Source organism: Panthera pardus, unplaced genomic scaffold, assembly GCF_024362965.1.
Source record: "Panthera pardus isolate Hobbes unplaced genomic scaffold, ASM2436296v1 HiC_scaffold_14, whole genome shotgun sequence".
NCBI lineage: Eukaryota > Metazoa > Chordata > Mammalia > Carnivora > Felidae > Panthera > Panthera pardus.
The window spans coordinates 2,753,563-2,771,411 of record NW_026526699.1 but is presented as its reverse complement, the minus strand read 5'-3'; the positions used below and the strand labels follow the sequence as shown (position 1 = coordinate 2,771,411).

The 17,849-nt window shown below is 53.2% G+C and overlaps 1 protein-coding gene across 3 annotated transcripts in view; it reads right to left on the bottom strand.

Moving 5' to 3' along the window:
* TMEM132D (transmembrane protein 132D) overlaps positions 1 to 17,849 on the bottom strand; it is a 557,920-nt gene that overhangs the window by 74,090 nt on the left and 465,981 nt on the right. Inside the window, exon 5 of one of the 3 annotated variants that reach the window (XM_019433787.2) lies at positions 9,977 to 10,120. The exons of the other annotated variants lie outside the window; for them this stretch is intronic. Within the exon in view, the coding sequence (XP_019289332.2) occupies positions 9,977 to 10,120 (144 nt within the window). The remainder of the gene's footprint in view (positions 1 to 9,976; positions 10,121 to 17,849) is intronic. 3 annotated transcript variants of the gene reach the window in all.

Below are 17,849 nucleotides of genomic sequence, written 5' to 3'. Positions count from 1 at the left end.
GCCTCTCTGGCTGCCCCCTCATGTGTATCGCATGTGCCTGCCCCACACGGTGCCTCCCACCCTCTGCCCCCCCTGCTGCCCTTCTGGCTCCCAGACATACCACGCAGCTCCCACCCGAGAGCCCTCTCCCTGCTGTTCCTCCTCCCCCAAACACTCTTCCTTCCTGCCCACCCTCCCTGGGGACTCGTTCCCTCCTCCTCTGGGCCTGGGCCCAAGGTCCCCTTCTCAGTGAGGCAACTACACTCTTATATGAATATACACATGTATGTGCACACACACACACACACACACACCTTGCTGGGAAGGCACAGAGGAGGAAGGCAGACGAATACACATATATGTATAATTATAATTATATGTTATATTACATATTGTAATTATATGTAATTATAATGTATTTTTCTGTTTAAGATTGTATAGGAAGACTTTATATATTCTACTACACATAGGAGAATATATATGTAAAACTTTCATATAAAATGTAAGGCACAGAGAAGGAAAAGAGAAGCATATATATTCTAATATTATGTATTAGAATATATGTATTATAATTATATTCAAACATATAATTATAATATATATTTTATTCTATTTAAAATTGTGTAAGAAGGTTATATATTCTATTATATATAGGAGAATATATGTGAAACTTTCATATAAAATGTAAGGCACAGAGGAGGAAAATAGAAGCATATGTATATATATTCTTATATATAAGGTTCTATAAGAAGGTTTTATATATTCTGTTTTATATAGGAGAATATATGTGAAACTATTATACAGGAGATACATGATAATAAAATACATATGTGAAAAAGTATGCATGTATAGGATATACAGAAAAGTAAAAATATTTTTCCTCCTCTGTAAAGGAAACTACACGTACGAAACTCTATATAGACTGTAGATAGCTTATATATGCGGTATATATTAATGTGCAGATGACTAACATGTAAACAGGATAGATTCTCCCTCCCCTGTATATACATCCTGTTTTCTTCCTCTGTGGAGGACGCTACATATACATGAAATGATATATATGGGATATATTCTGTCTACATTTGAAGCTATATATATATTTCGGTATATGTATCTTATATATATATGAAAATACCTATTTTCCTTTTCTATAAAAAAGTTATTCACATATTTATGAAAAAATATGACATAGGATACTATATATATATCTCCTATACTTGTATAGATAGGATTTCCTATTTTCCTTGTCACGAGGGCAGGAATTTTGTTTTGTCCGTGGCTCAGTCTACAGCACCTGGAACCGTGTCCTGTATGCCATCAGAGATTCAGTAAATATTTGTTGAATAACTTATGTTTATACTTAAGACTCTTTGTTAGACTGTTTATAAACATTTTAATATGGTTTTAATTTTGAACTCTATATGGGAGCCTCCATAGTATCTTCTGAACTTTGGGTCTCTAAAATCTTCATGTGTTTTGGAAAAAGAGTATTTCCATGTAGAGAGGTGGCCAAATATTAGCCCGGGCTGGGCCTCCCCTGTGTCCTGCCACAACATGACTTGTGTCTAAGCCTGCCGGAGAGGCCTCTCTGGAATAGACCCCTGGACCCGCCATCGTGGTGGCTTTTTGTCCCAAGAAATGTTACTCAGAGGCCTGAGGGTCCACATTTGGGACTAGGGACCAGGCTGACTCTCTCACGGACTGAGCCCACCGCCTCCAACGTGAGAAATCTGGTTTTACCAGTGTAGAACTGCCTCGAACTCGGGTGTTCCTTTTGGTCACAAACACACATTGTACCTCCTGGTATGTTCTTTCTCTCACTTCTTGGATTAAAGACCTTTCCCTCGGGGAAAGACAGCAGAAGCTTTCTGTGACTCACCCTAAAATTAAACTCAAGACTCAATGTCAAGCTCTTGGGAGACAGGAACACAAGACTCTGAAAGAAAATAATAGTAAAAAAAATCCCTTTGGACAAGTACAGTCTCTAATTTTGGTTTCTACATGTACATTTTTTGCCACCTTTTCCTTTCTCTTAATTTAACTCTGTAGAAGCAGCTGACAAGGGTGTGCTACTGGGTTGGTACTAATTACCTATTAGATAATTAGTTCATTAATGAGAGTCTCTGCTGTCCATTCAGGTTTGCAACACAGCAGGTGTATTGTCAGCTCAGATACATTCAAAATGTGATGTTCAAGGGAAGCCCGAGTGGCTCAGTCGGATGAGCAACCGACTCTGGCTTAGGTCATGATCTCACCGTTCAGGGGTTCCAACTCTGAGCTGGGCTCCGTGCTGTCAGTGCAGAACCCACTTTGGATCCTCTGTCCTCCTCTCTCTCTGCCCCTCCCCTGCTTTCCCTCTCTCTCTCTCTCTCTCTCTCAAAAATACATTTTAAAAAATGTGATGTTCAAGCGGGCCTCTGCACGCCTCGTTTTAGCACCAGTGAAGGTTTGACTCCTAAATCGTCAGGCAAGATAACAAAACAAAAAACAAACCACTACCATTCTAAGGCTGGGTTTTAAAAAAAACATAATACAACGGCTTTGTGCCAACCATGCACATTCTGTATATACTACACACTGCTTAACTGTCTGGGTGCTGAGTGAGGATTTTTTTTTTTTTCAACTTTTTTTTTTTTTTTTTTTTTTTTGGGACAGAGAGAGAGACAGAGCATGAACGGGGGAGGGGCAGAGAGAGAGGGAGACACAGAATTGGAAACAGTCTCCAGGCTCCGAGCCATCAGCCCAGAGCCCGACGCAGGGCTCGAACTCACGGACCGCGAGATCGTGACCTGGCTGAAGTCGGACGCTCAACCGACTGCGCCACCCAGGCGCCCCAACTGAGTGAGGATTTAAAATGAGTCACAACCTGCATCTCATGCCCTAATGCACCTGTTGTCAGTATGTTTTCCTTCTTCATAGAACAGTGTGTTTGTAGTCACAGAGCGAGTCGGATAAATGACTTCCATCACAGAAATGGAGGGGAATTAGCCAGGTTCACCCTTACAGGAACGTTAGAATCCTGGAAGGTACTACACCTGCAATTCCAGCTGCTGCCACCAGGTGGTGCCCATCAGGTAACCCGCGGTTCATACCCAAAAAGAAAAACAAAACTCACAATTTCAGACTTTAAACTATATTACAAAGCTGTAGTCATCAGAGCGAGAGTCTGGGTCCATCCAGGTGGGCCTCTGCCGCCTCCAGCTGACAGCTCCCGAGCATTCGGCGAACAATACATCCAAAACCCAAATTTACTAAAGGAGCCCATTAAACACAACGTATGTGTGTTAACGATGTCCATTTAGCCAGAACTATCCCAGAACGGTAAAGGAGGCTGTGATACTTTATAGCTCACTGGATGTTTCTCAATGCTGAAATACAAATCTAGGTTTATTCTCCCGTCATTCATTCAGCAAATAATTACTCAGGAACTGCCACGTGCCAGGCCTGTGGTTTACTCCGGGAACCCAGAAATGCGCTCGATGGGTCCCCAGTGTAGGATTTCTGCAAACCCATCAGAGGTGCCCACACACAGACAACTCAGGATAAGAGTGGTCCAAGCCCAGGACGGTCACGTCTTACCTAAAGAAAGGTCAGTCACCTGCAGTGAAAATTACTCTTGCAAATCTTTTAAATTGAAACCCTTTTGGCCACGAATGCTTTGTTTGACTTCTAAAGTCTGACTTTTGCCATTTTAATCCTTAAAACCTTGGAAGTAACCGTGCACGGTCTTCCTGCTGAATCTAATCACCTACACGGTGTCTGCAAAAGGGACACTTGGCCCATGGCCTCCTGTTCCCATTGAAGCTTCAGAGAATCCCAATTAACGATACATTTCACATAGGAAACGGGAAGTATGGAGTAGTAATCAGGCCGATCCCTGTCTTGCTTACCTCACCCCTGCTCCTGGCCTTTCCATCCAGAATGTTCTCTCTCTACAGCCTTCTAAACATACTTTACTCCTTCTGAACTGGACCAACAGAGCTGTTTTCATACGGTTCTAAATACCATCCATCAACTCACTATCCCTATCCATACTCCCTCCTGGGGCCCAGAGGGTGGGCCATCCACTGTGTTTGGGATGTTTTTGCTTTTTTATACGAAGGTCCAGGGAGATCCCACTGCACAGTCAGTAAACAGGCATCTCCCACGTACTGAATTTTTCCTACTGGAGAGAAGTTTGTCTCTGACATCAGCATCCTCTGTGTGGCAGCCCAGAGAGATGATGCTCTCTGCCCACGTTCGCGGTACAACTTCCTAGCTAAGGGCCTTCCTTTCCGCAGCTCCTGGCAGAGGGCCCACGAGATGCTCCAGGCACTGGGGGACCAGCGATGACCCAGCCTGCAAGCCCCTCTCCTCGGAGAGGCAGAGAGCGAACAAACGGACAAGGGAAGATACAGTAAGACAATGGGGGTATGTTCCACGAAGAACAGTAAGTCTGAGAAGGGGGTGCAGAAGCAGGCGTGCCACGGGAACGTCATCACACTCACTTCCCGAGGAAGAAACCGAGGAACAGAGAGAGACTACGTATCTAACGCTGGTTCTCACCTAGAAGTATCGGGGCCAGGATTTAAATCCAGGCAACCTGGCTCAAGAGCCTGCGCCCTCAAGAGCCCCGCGCGCTCTTTCCGCATGGCGAGTCAGGTAGGACACAGTCACAGCTGCGCCCCCCAGTCTGCCGCAGGCCCCACCCCTCCCTACTGTTCACACGTGTGTTATCTCCTGGATCTCGTAGTCTGCTGGGTTTGTGATCCCTGGTCTCCGCACTCCGGGACCCCTCACGTAAATTCTACGTAAGTGGGGGTCGCGGTATGTGGTTTCCTTCTAGGTCTGGGAGGACAAAGGGGTGTTGTCTCTTATGCCCACGCTGGCAGCGTTGTGAGGGGGTTCCGGCCCAATGTCTCAGCACAACAGAAACACGTGCTGAATTCTACTGGTGATGTCTGCCACGGGGCTGGCGCTGTCCTAGGCTAACCCGGGGTGTGGGGCCAGGCTGATCCCCACCGCGGACGCATCTTGCCCCCTCTCCCCAGAAGGCAGAATCTCGGCTTGTCCTGATTTTTCCTATCACGGAGGAAAGTGACCCAAGCAAGTCCATTCTGACAGAAATGTCTGGAAACTGATACATACAGCGTCTCCCAGGAGTATATTTGCTTTAACAAAGCATCGCAGGGAGGTGTTCACGCTCAATCCCACAGCATGGCATTTTGCCGGAAGGACGGTAACCATCCATGGAGGAGTTATTTCTGGCCAGGAGCGCAGGGTCTCAGGGCGCCCGGAGAGCAATCGCCCGCGGAGGAGAGGCCTGCGTGGAGCCCCTGAGCAGAGATCCGCAAGCCTCTCTGTAGGAAGCGGAGGCACCAGGCCCTGCAGGGGGCACCAGGCCCTGCAGCCCTCCGGCCCTACTGCTCCCTCACTGCCACTCAACTCGGCCACGGCAGCGCAAGAGCAGCCACGGAAATAATACACGAATGGGCATTCCCGGCTGGCTTCCATGGCGGGAATCGTCCGCCAAACCCTGTCCTGACGGATGAGTGATAGAGGCAGGAAGGGAACGGGTCTTGGGTACCATGGCAACGGGCCCCACGAATCTTGGTTTCTGAAGACGTGTCAAAATTCTGCGTGCTCAGAGCGGCGTGTCCGGAGACGGCCACCGGGAGCCTCCTAACACCACCCATCCGCACGCCTAGAAATCGTTAAGATGGCACATTCTATGCTCTGTGTATCCTGCCACCGTTTTACAAACCCTCCTCTGGGTTCCCTTACGCAGAAACAGATAACACTTCTTTCACGGCCTTGTTGTGAGCATCCAAGGGGTGAACGCTGGGCTGCTGTGTAAGGACTGAGCAACACACACTCAAACGCTATTTCTGTTATTACTGGCGCACCACGGGCTGCCTACACGTGACCCGAGGCGGAAGCCAAGGGCGCCCCAAGCGCGTTGTATATCAGAAACTGATAGACACGGAGGAAAACAGTTGGCATCTAGGAGACCGGCCTGTGCATGGGGAAGGGAAATGCTTCCTGTAAACCCAAACATCGAATTGCAATCAAGGAATCACGAAAAGCTGACACCAGGAAGGAAGTCAGTTTCAGGCAAGGAACACGATTATCTGGTGTCGAAAGAGATGAGAGAAGCAACAGCACCAGACGACCCCCAAGTCCCTGCCCACCGCCTCCGGGCTGTCTTCCATCATTCTTCTCCTGCCCCGCTTCGTGTGCATCCCCGGCTCCCGCGGGTGGCTTCACCTCACTCTGCAGCTACAGACTCCATCCCGACGTGGGAGACGCCTCGTCTACAAGTGGACTGGCGGAGGGGTGTCCTGGGGGGTCCACCTGCTCCGAGACCCCGCTGGGCCCAGGAGCCTAAGAGGGGCCAGGTCACGGACACCAGTGCGTCCCCCCCACCAGGGCAGGACAGGATCGCGCTCGAGCCTGGCGGGGGGCGGGGTTAGAGGTCGGCTGCTTTCTGACGGCTCCTCCCTGCAGGGGACCCAGGAGCGGTCTCCAGCGGGACGGCAGAGACCGTGAGGAGCTTTAATCCCTGCTGCTGCCTGTTCCTTCAAGGGATACTTACGAGGCCATCTGGCTGCGGTCTTGGCGAGAGACAACCGAGCTGCCCTGCAGAGCAGAACCGCAGCCGGAGGGTAAAGACGGGACTAACGCGGGCCTTCCTGCTCGCGGCTCCCTGCGCTACCCGGTGACCGAGCCCCGCAGTGCCCTGCAGGGCTGTGTACCAGCCGTGGCTCCCTCTGTTGGGGCCCACAGCCCCCGCCAGGAGGAGCCAAGCAGCAGGTGCACACCCAGCGCTGTGCCGGGGGGCCCGACAGCCGGGTGGAGGGCCCCCGCCCCTCCGGCCACTCTCCCGGCCTCCAGCTCGTCCACGCAGCTTGCTCAGCGTCTGGCCCCTCGCTTCCCCTGACAGAGGTCAGTAGCCGTCTTCTGCGGGGACCAACCCTGGGAGAACGGGCCGGGCCGGGTCACGCCCTGTTCCCAACGGGCATGTCTCTGCTGGACACACAAGGGTGGACCCTGAGCTGGGAAAGTACTGCAAGGTGGCGAGTCCAGCTGTGACGGAGGGGCTGAGTCCCCCGTCCCCACAAGGGACCGGCCAGTCCACTTTGGAGCTGCTCGCGAACGCCCAGAACCACGGTGGAGAAGAACAACTCAGCCCACGTCTTGGTGATACTCCAGCAAATCCGTCTTTTTTTTCCCCACAGCCTGTGATAGACCAGCTGCCCATGGCACCACTTTGGGGATTCCTAAAATCCCCTCACCCCCAAAGCCCAGTCCCAGGCAGTGGCAGGGTGGACGCATCTACAAAGCCCGTTCCCCTTCTGTGCCAACAGCACACAGAGCTGTCCTGGGGCCTCCCTTCCCCGCCTCTCCTCCGCGGATCATGTACCTCGGGGTGATCAGGCTTCGGACAGTCGGGGGGTCGGAGCTGCAGGCCGGGCTCAAGGATAAGGAGGACCACCTGGGTGGGTCCCAAGAAAGCAGGTGCCAGGACGGGCCCAGAAGGTCTGCCTGGGATTCGAGCCACGAAGAGGCGCCTGTCTCCTCCCACAGGGTGGCCTCTGGGAGCAAAGCCATACAGGACGGAGCTCTGTCTCCAGGTGGGGGTTGAGAGAGACAGAGACAGAGAGAGAGACAGAAAGAGACAGAGAGACAGAGGCAGAGACAGATGCAGAGAAAGAAAGACAGAGAGACAGAGAGAGAGACAGAGAGAGAGACAGAGACAGGGAGACAGAGGGAGACAGAGAGTGAGAGAGACAGACACACAGAGAGAGACAGAAAGAGACAGAGACAGATTCAGAGAAAGAGACAAAGACAGAGAAAAGGAGATACAGAGATACAGAGAGTGACAGATATAGAGAAAGAGAGATACAGAGAAACAGAGAGAAAGAGAGACACACAGAGAGAAACAGAGACAGAGAGACAGACAGAGACAGGAAAGAGAAAGAGACAGAGACAGAGACACAGAGATACAGAGAAACAGAGAGAAAGAGAGACAGACACAGAGAGAGAGACAGACACACAGAGAGAGACAGAGAGATACAGAGAAAGAGACAAAGACAGAAAAGGAGATACAGAGATACAGAGAGTGACAGATATAGACACAGATACAGAGAAACAGAGAGAAAGAGAGACACACAGAGAGAAACAGAGACAGAGAGACAGAGAGAGACAGGAAAGAGAAAGAGACAGAGACAGAGACACAGAGATATAGAGAAACAGAGAGACAGACAGACACACAGAGAGAGACAGACACACAGAGAGAGACAGAGAGAGAGAGATACAGAGAAAGAGACAAAGACAGAAAAGGAGATACAGAGAGTGACAGATATAGAGACAGAGAGATACAGAGAAACAGAGAAAGAGATACAGAGACAGAGAGACACAGAAACAGAGACAGTCAGAGAAACAGAGACAGAGAGACAGAGAGAGAGACAGAAAAGAGAAAGAGACAGAGACAGAGACACAGAGATACAGAGAGATACAGAGAAACAGAGAGAAAGAGAGACAGACACAGAGAGGAAGGGAGGGGTGGGAATGTTCTCATGATACCTTCTGAGAGGTTTTATTTTATCTGAATAAAACCCCCCAAACTATCCCTGACTCTGGACTTCCCAATGACATCAGCCAGCAACACTTTCTGATCTTTTTTTCTAAACTGGAGTCGTTGTGGGTGGGATTTCCCGTCATTTCCAGACCCCAGGACTCACGACGGACGTGACCGCCGAAGTCTGCTGGCTCCTAAGCTGTGCCTCCAGCCGTGCGGCTTGAGATGCCCTTGAGACCCCGGGTTTCTGGGGGTGACTGCATGGGCCCCGGGATCACTCGGGTCGGATCCCAAGCCTAACTCAGACCGCTGTGCACAAAAGGGATCCCAGTTCGGGAATGTTCCGGGCAAGCCTGGCTGGTCTGACGGGACTCGGGCTCTCGGGCGCCCTCACAGGACCTGGCTTCCCCGCAGAGTGCCTCTGCCTTCTCTGTTGTTGGACGTGTCCCCGGCAGGTCCCTTCCTCGAGAAGGTGGCTGCAGGAGATCTTGTCGGGAGGGGAAATCTCTCACAGGAGTTGCAGCCCGCGTCTCCAGGCTGCCCTCGTCGGCTGGGATTGGGACCCTGTCTCTCCCTGAGCCAGTGACGGGGTCCAGAGGGACGCAAGGCTTTATGGCCACGCTGGGTCACTCTGGCACCAGAAGCTGGCCTGGGGACGGCACCGTGTGTTACACGGATTAAGTGCAAAGACATAGAGGAACTTTCTGGAGAGCACGTTACTGTTATGGGAAGACGGGCAAGTGAGAGCTAGTGAGAACACACACGGATGTCCTTCACGGGAGCCCGCAGCCCTCTCTGTGCACGGACGCGTCCTCACCGCCCTCCTTCCCACCGCCCCCACTGCCCGCGATGTGCTGCCATATCTTGTTTCGTCTGGCCGACCGCGTGCAGAACCGCCCTCAGTGTCTGGGAAGTGTTTCCACGATTCAGTGACACGTTTTCCCTTCTAGCTGGTTACCGACCGCACGGTTCGCTCATTCATTCAACACACATTTGCTGAGCACGTCCTACGCGCCCAGGGTTGTAAGTGACGGGACAGAGCGGCGCAGGGAGGGAACCCGACAGCACTGCCCTCCCAGAGGGCACACGGAACACCCCCACTGACCTTGCCGTGAAGTCATCCCGGAGCACGGCCGCACCCAGGCCAGCCTGGGTCTGGCCCTCCTTCCCAGCCCCCGCACCACCCCTCCCCCCCACCGCCACGGCCTCCCCAGGGGGCAGGAAGAGGCCTGAAGCACCTGGCAAACGCTGAAGGTCAGGAGCTTTGCAGACCAGGCTCAGCCTCCAGCGTGGGTTTGTACCCTGTTCTACTACTGTGCAGGGGAGGGTCTCCGGACCCCAGCGGTGCGGCAGCCAGGACGGGCCGGGAGGGGCCGATGGTCACAGACACCGCCATGGCAGCGGAGTCCCGGGGAGGACAGGGAGGTGTCGACTTGCCTTGATGACATCCTCGTCGGACGACCTGCACTCCACAGACGTGAGCACATCCGTCACCGTGCCGTCTTCCTCCACCGAGACCACCTTCACCGGGACGGCCACCGTCTTCCCCGTGAGGATGGCCGTGTTCAGGATCTCCGCCTCCTGGAACAACAAACACACCTGCCCGTCACACACCTCCCGCTGGGCGGACCGCCTCCCCACCACCCCTGCAAACGCCCCAGCGCCAGCGCCGCCCGGAGCCGACGGTCTCCCGTCACCCGGACGTCCACCGGGAGAGTGTGATGGGGAGGGATGCCACGTGCGGAGGGGCAGGGGCGCATCTGACGAACGTCACCAAGTGCCAGGAGCCGTTCATCTGAATTTTCAGATGAGACCAACAGGCATTCGTATTCTCTCCGTTTGGTAGATGGCACAGAGGGGTTGTGTCACTGGCCCGAGGTCACACAGCTAGGAAACAGTGAGCTGGGATCTGAAGCCAGGGAGTCCGGCAGCTGAGTCCCCGCGAGAGCTATTCGAGCAGGTCTGAACTCACACAACACGCGTCTGCCTTGAGCAGTGAGCTATCGGCCAGGGGCGCGAAGCGCCGTAAACGGGGCTGAGGTCACCTGCTTCCTACAGTGTGTGGGGGCACGCGGACGCTGAGACCCTCACTCTCTGACCCTTCCGCTCTGCCTGTCTCTCACCTCCTGTCCCTTTTCCGGGCTCTTCTTGGGTCCTGGCCCCTGTGCACATTTGTAGTGCCCTTGTGGCTCCAAGGACACACTCAGCCCCACCGATGTGACACTTGTGTGCAAAACACACACACGCACACACTCACCCAAACATGCCTTCTGCCTGATAACCACGTTTTTCAGCTCAGCTCAAGGGCTGTCCCGCGGGATGTCCCCGCCTGCCCTTGTTATTTGCTTTCCGAGCTCCCCGGAGCCTGGGAAACACAGGCACAGAATCTCCTCTGTGGCACCTGTCACTGCTGCTGTCTCACTTGGGAGTCATTCAGTCGGTCATCCCTCTTCTAGGCCACCAGGTCCACGGGGCTGGATGTGCCTTCTGCGCCCCCCTCCCCCCCAGTGCCCGGCGCAGTGCTAAGCTATGGCGAGCGGTGCACGTCTGCAGAACGTATGGCTGAGGACTTCAACAGGAGGACTGCAATCCACAACCCCCTCCCTGTTCTCAGTCCTGCGCACGAACCCTGACCTGAGCAGCGGCCGTGCTCCACACCTGTGCCCAGTGCACCTGTGCCCTCTTCAGATACTCCTACAGGGCTCTGGGAGGCCACATGAGCCCATTTCTCAGATGGGGAAAACTGAGCTCCAAGAACCAGAAGTGGGTCTCATTTCCCTCTGCGGGGACCGTCTCCTCCAATCACATGGCGATCAAAGTCCCCGTGTAACCCGCAGCCTCTGTACAGCACGCTTCCCGAGTTCCAGCCCACAGTGTCATTGACCACACGCGACGGCGTCCCCGAGAGGCGTCGTATCGGCGCGAATGCGGAGTTTCCTCTGTAGGTCCGACCTTGTCTGGCCCACCCTTGGTAGAGGAACAGCAAAGCGCCTGGGGGGCTGCTGGGAGGTACATCTCTGTCTCTCAGAGCCAGGCTCGGGCAGGTTCTAGCTAATTTGATTTTCATGTGAAATCACAAACGCCCGTTTTAGGAGCGTGCCAGAAGAAGGAATAGAAATGTATCATCTTCGCATTGCATAACTGTTTTCCTTATGTTAACTTTATTTCTTACGTAAGATCTTTTTTCCTTACAGGACGAGGTTCATCTTATAATTAGCTCCTTTGGTTTAGATTTGGATGCAACACTACATATACACACACACACACACACACGCATATATATACATCTGCATATGTATTTTTTTCTTTATTTAATTCTGAGAGACCTCCAGTTTGGAATGTTCCTGAATCTCAAAGACCATGCCTGATACTGTCTCCATACACAGGAGCCTCCAAAGGCCCGTTGATTATGCACTTGGGTTTGGTTTTGTTCCCTCCTCTGAGTTCCCAGCCTGATGTGATTTCATCTTGGGCACAAACACCGTAAAAGAATGAAGGAGGGTGGGGGGGAGTGAGGCTATGGTGCTACTTTCTGCTGCATCTGGGGAGAGAGGCCCGCGTGCACGCTCCTACTAAACGGGTAGAGATCCAAGAGGACCGTTCACACTTTGGAAAAATACGGGAAAATGCTCCTTAACTCTCTGGCCCAAACTGGCTCATCCCAAGGGAAGGAGCAGACCGGGGTGGGGAGCGGGGCATCATGACCGCTGACATGAGTTTCAGGGAAGAGGAGAGCGATTTTGCACCTCCGTGCAGGAAGGGTTACGAGCATCTCTGTCCACCAGTAAAACCCGAGAGGCCTTCGGCGTGTGCACACGGACGCCAGCACGGGAAGGAACGGCGGCGGGAATTAGCTGGCGACCATCTGTAAGCCCAGATGTCTGGGGTGCTCCCCTGGCCTCCGAATGGGCATGCCACTCTGCCTGCAGGATCTCGTGGGGATTCGTGAGGCAACTTTCAGGTCCTCCCTGCCTTCTCTGTGCACGTCCAGGTTTTCGAGGTCAAGAGCGCTCTCTCCGGCGCAGCTCTGCCGTCCCCGGGAGGCGAATGACAGGTGCACAGCTCGTAAAAGTCTCCAGGCAAGAGGTGGTGGACGTGCCCTGCACATTCGACCCGCAAGTGCCCGGATGATTAGATGCCATAAATCCCTAGAGAGCTCAGCTGCCTTACGGTCATGGGCTCTCTTCACCCCAGGCCTTCAGAGCTGGGAAATCAAGGAAGGAACCTCTTGAGAAAGCTCGTGTCCGTCCTCACTGGTGGCTCCATGCTCCCTCTGCTACCTGGACGCTGTGCAGGCCAGCAGTGACTCACTGGGTATCTGACCACAGAGCGTCGGGCTCTCCAGAGGCCAGGAGGAGGCAAAAATGGCGGGAGAAGGTGACGGTGCCTTGAGAAAAAAGGGGCAACCTCGTAAGAGAGGCCACAGATAACGTTTCTGGGGATTCGACTCTTTATCTCTCGTAAGGAAGCAATCCCTGTCCGGATTTTGCTGGAGAAGCGATGACTCACATCTCTGCCCGGATCCCCTCTAGAAACCGACTCTGGCACAAGGATTCAAGGGCGGTTTATTTGGGGGGTTCGGGAAGTGTCAGTAGGGGAGCAGGGAAGAGAGAGCCGGGAAGGCGCGTGGGCCACGCCAGCTGCCACGGTGGACAGCTGGAGCTTGATCCCGCGGGACGGGGCTGTGATGCAAAACACACCATGCGTGTCAGATATTTCAGACATTCCCTTGCAGGGAAATTACCTAAAATACACACTTAAAAATAATTCCATGGTGGGGCGAGGGAGCTGGGTTATTTATACGGCACCTCCTGAGAGGTGCTCCGGGGGCCGACCGTGCCCGGCAGGTCGAGCCTGCTGCACGAGCAGAGGAGGCAGCCCTCCGTGGTTTCAGAGAACGCTCTGGACGGGTGCTGTCCAGAGCGCTCTGCCTGCGTGGGGTACGGAGCTGGGGCACGGGGCAGGATCCGCTGCGGTAAAACCGAGGAATATAGCGTCTCATACCAAGGTCTGATGGATTGGGCCCGGAATTAGAGTGTTTGTTTCTCTTAAACTTCCTCACGCCTCTGGCAGCCTGATTTTCTGCTCTGTGAACACAGTCACGGGTTCACCTTCACCCTCCAACATCCATTTGAAAAACAGAGGGGAGGAAATGATGGAGAGATAAATATGGCACGGGGGCCCTTCTAGAATGCACCGCGAGGTTGACCGGGGGGTTGCCCACTTGGTGTCCACCCTCCTTTCTGCCCTCCTCGAAAACCCCCCATTTTGTCTGAGGCTGTAAGATGCCCAGCTAAAATTACCGCTTTTTTTGGGGGGGGGCTGCCCTTACTTTGTGACACAGTTCTGGTCCGTGAGATATAAACGGAAGTCAGTTGGTGAGGCTTCCAAAAAAGTTCGTTGGAAAAAAAAAAAAAAGCAGATTCTGAAGGTTGATTTGTGTTTCCCCATTCTTCCTGCTGTCAGCACAGAGGATACTGGAGTTGGGGCTGGGTCGTGCACCCCAAAGGCGAGGGCGTGAGGCTAAAATGCATCATGTTGGGGGTCGAGGGCAGGGAATCTGTTGTCGGAGCGTTGGGGGCAAATCCCGCCTCGGACGAGGCCCCCTGGGTGACCTCGGGTGACTCACCTAACTCTCGGTGCCTCATAAGCTTTGACTATGGACTGAGGACACAGCAGTGCCCCCCTCCTGCGTCTGCCCCGGGTTTGGTGAGTTAGTAATGCTGGAGAGCTCACAACAGTGGCCGGTGCCTCGCCCACCCTGTCTCTGACTGTCTCATAAACACGCAGGTGTGAGTGGTGGCTGGGCCAGAGTGGACAGCGTCCCCCCAGCATCCGCGTCCGCTCAGAACCTCAGAATACGACCTCATGCGGGAAGACGGAGCTTTGCGGATATAATCAGTTAAGTTCAAATGAGGTCGTCCTGGATGGGGGTGGACCCTCATCTAATGGCTGGTGTCCTTATGAGACCAGAAGACACAGACAGATGGTTCTGTGGGGCTGCAGGCGGGGGACATCAAGGAAGCCAGCAGCCACCGAGGCTGGAGGAGATAAGGAAGTATTCTCCCCCAGAGCCTTGCGAGGGAGCGTGGTCCTGCCGCCATCTCGATTTTGGGCTGTGACCTCAGAACGGCGTGTGGACAGATGTCTGCTGTTTTCCGGCCACCACGTTTGTGGTGCCGTGTTTCGGCGGCCCCAGGAAACCGGTACGATGGCCGAGCCAAAGAGAAGGAAGCGGACGCCAGCGAGATGGATCAGAACGCTAATCACGGACGCCCCCTCCAAACGCACGGCGCGGCAAATTCTGAGATCTTGCTCATTCACACCTGTGTGCGTGTTCTGTGGCTCACAGACGGGCCACAGTCCCATCACATACCGCCTGCCAGAAACAGGCCCTCCCTTTTCCCACGTCTTGGGCTGAAACCAGCAAGTCGAACTGCCTATTGTTCCTAATGAGGGGGGAGGAAACACTTTTTTCGTCTTCACCGTCACCGTGGCCCCTTTGGAGATCATGCGCCATTTTAATATGTGGTTCTGAGACCATCCACATATGTCGCACTGGAGGCGTAGGGTTGGAAGAAATACAAAGAAGCGTGGCGTTGGCGGTCTCACCGCTTCAACCTCAACCAAAGCATCGCGGGTAAGCTTCAAGCAGCCCGCCGGAGGAGGGCAGACAAGGGCAGACATCCCGTAACACCACTGGCGGCCGCCAGCCACGTCCCTCCCCTGCACACGCTGAGTGTGTCACAGCATCTTACTCCCTGAGAGAGACACCTGGGAGACGGGCATTTCCAGCAGGGGGAAACACAGTCAGCGGGCACACTACGCCTGCCTCAGCGTGGACGTGCACGAGGGAAGCATTTCCTACCTGGGCCGCCAACGAGGACCTTAAGAAAGGGTACAAGCTCTCCCCCAAACAGGGCTTGAGTGCAATACCGCGGCCGAGTTCCTTATAACATCTTTTATTACGAGTCCCGCGGACGGAAGCTTCTGGTTTTGCCTGCCAACCTCTTGTCCGTAACCGTGCACCCATTTTCCTCTGGGAAAATCATCCCTTTTCCTTCGGAAGGAGAGTCACAGCAATCCTCCCCGCCCCCGGCCCAGAGTAGGCTGGCATCCTCTACACGCGGTGGGGCCTGTCCCCCTGGGACAGAACTCCACTCAAGGGGAGCGGGCAGGAGCCGAGATGCTGGGATCTCCTACGCAGTCAGCGGCACCTGAAAACTGGTCGTTCAGCCTGCTGTCTGCGTTTCCATGAAGGTCCTGGATCCCACCTTTCCGGCTGTCCCATCCATTCTTTGGGAGAGCCCATGTTCTTTCACTAAATTCCTTTCTAAAAAATTTTTTTAAATGTTTACTCATTTTTGAGAGACAGAGAGAGAGCAAGCCAGGGAAGGGCAGAGAGAGAGGGAGACACAGAATCCGAAGCAGGCTCCAGGCTCTGAGCGGTTCGAGTGGGGCTCGAACTCACAAACTGAGAGAATCATGACCTGAGCCAAAGTTGGATGCTTAACAATTGAGCCACCCAGGTGCCCCATCACTAAATTCCTTTTTAGAGGATGGTTCTTATGTTAAGTGTTCTAACACACGCACACACACACACACACACACATAATAATGATGATGATGATGATGATGATGATGATAATGGAAACTTTGTAAGGTGATGCCTATGTCTGTGGCCTTGATCATGAGGCTGGTTTCACAGGTATGTATACTCCTGTCCAAACTCAACGAGCTACATACATTAACTATGCACAGCTTTGTAAACGTCAACAATACCTCAAAAGTAGTTAAAAAAAAAACACAAAAACAAAAACCAAAAAACCAAACTTAAATCAATTTCCTTTGCTTCCAAGGAACTGTAATCAACACAGTTGACCAGGAAGGTGGATGAAAGCACATTGGTTCACAGGGTTTCCTCCCAATTCTCACTGGGATGCAGACTTCGTACTTGGTAACAATTACCAAGCTCAGTCCCCCAACTTGCGGGCTGGAGACGGCATTAGTCTGAATCTGCACCAGAGCACAGCCTGGGGCGGCGATGGGTGGAGTCGATTTATTTGCAAGGGAGGGGGGGGGTCAGGGGAGAGGCGTGGGAGGCAGACAGGTGGTGCTATCAACCTTGCAAGCAGGGACCCTGGGCACTAGTGTCTGCAGAGGCCTGGCCTCCCAGAATTGTCTGACGTCAGGCTGAAAGCAGGAGTTCCCTCCAGGGTGTCATCTGCCCACCTGTGCGGGGGTCAGGTGGCTACACAGTTCTCCTGTGTCAGGAGAGAAACTGCCCACGACAAAGTCTGGGACATGTATCTCACTTTCTAAAAAACAAAAAGAACACACCTAGGCTTTCTTGTTTGCACGGAGACGTGTGGCCAGAAATGACAGTCACTCACACAGCAGGTTTCAGAAGCAACGCTTCTACTCTGTTCTGCTTATAATCGTCGGAGAAGGGAGACACTCACTTAATGAGACGGCATCAAATGCGCCGCTGAGGCAAGGACACACACGTGGGCGCATCCCTCCAGGGCATCTGGACACGACTCACATGCCCTGCGTCAAGGATCCAGGCGGACAGGGCGGACCCCCTCTGGGAAGGTCCCCTGCAGGGCTCTGGGAGCTCACTGCACGTGTACCTGCAACATCGTCCCTCCCTCCTGCTACTTCTGCAACCGCACTGCTCCTATTATAGATGGGCCCCACCTGTCTCCATATATTTACTCCTTCTCCAAGAATATCCTGGAAACCACGGTCAGTCTTGAGAGATACTGTGCGGGTCCAGGATCTTAGCCGTAGACAACGCAATCCACTCTCGTTCATTTTAGCAGAAAGGGGTTTGCCGAGGCATCGGCGCTGTTGACGGGGTTGCGGAAACAGACCCCCACTGACCTCCCGAGATCAGTGTGTGGAACCCCTCGGTGTTCCTGCCTCGCACCTGGTGCTTCTGCCCCGACTGGGATGCCGGGAGATCAGGCACATTGGTTTAGACCCTCGTTGACACTCCCCACCTCCCACATACATCGCCTTCCCCCTGCTGGAAAGAAAGCGTCACACAGGCACATCCAATTGGCAGAGACTGAACCACAAGCCTGATCCCTCAGGGACACTCTGTTCTCTCCCAGGGGAGGCTGAGCAAAGTAGATTTTTGGAATTTATTTAGAGAACACGAGATTTCCACAGCAAGGGGCTGTAAAGGATGGAGAGAGAGTGTCTTCTGGGCAGCTGCATTTGGTGGTTTGCCACGACCTGTATCAGCATCGCATGCCCTGGGATCTTCGTGATGTTTAAGTACAAAAAGGCATATTCTGCTAGG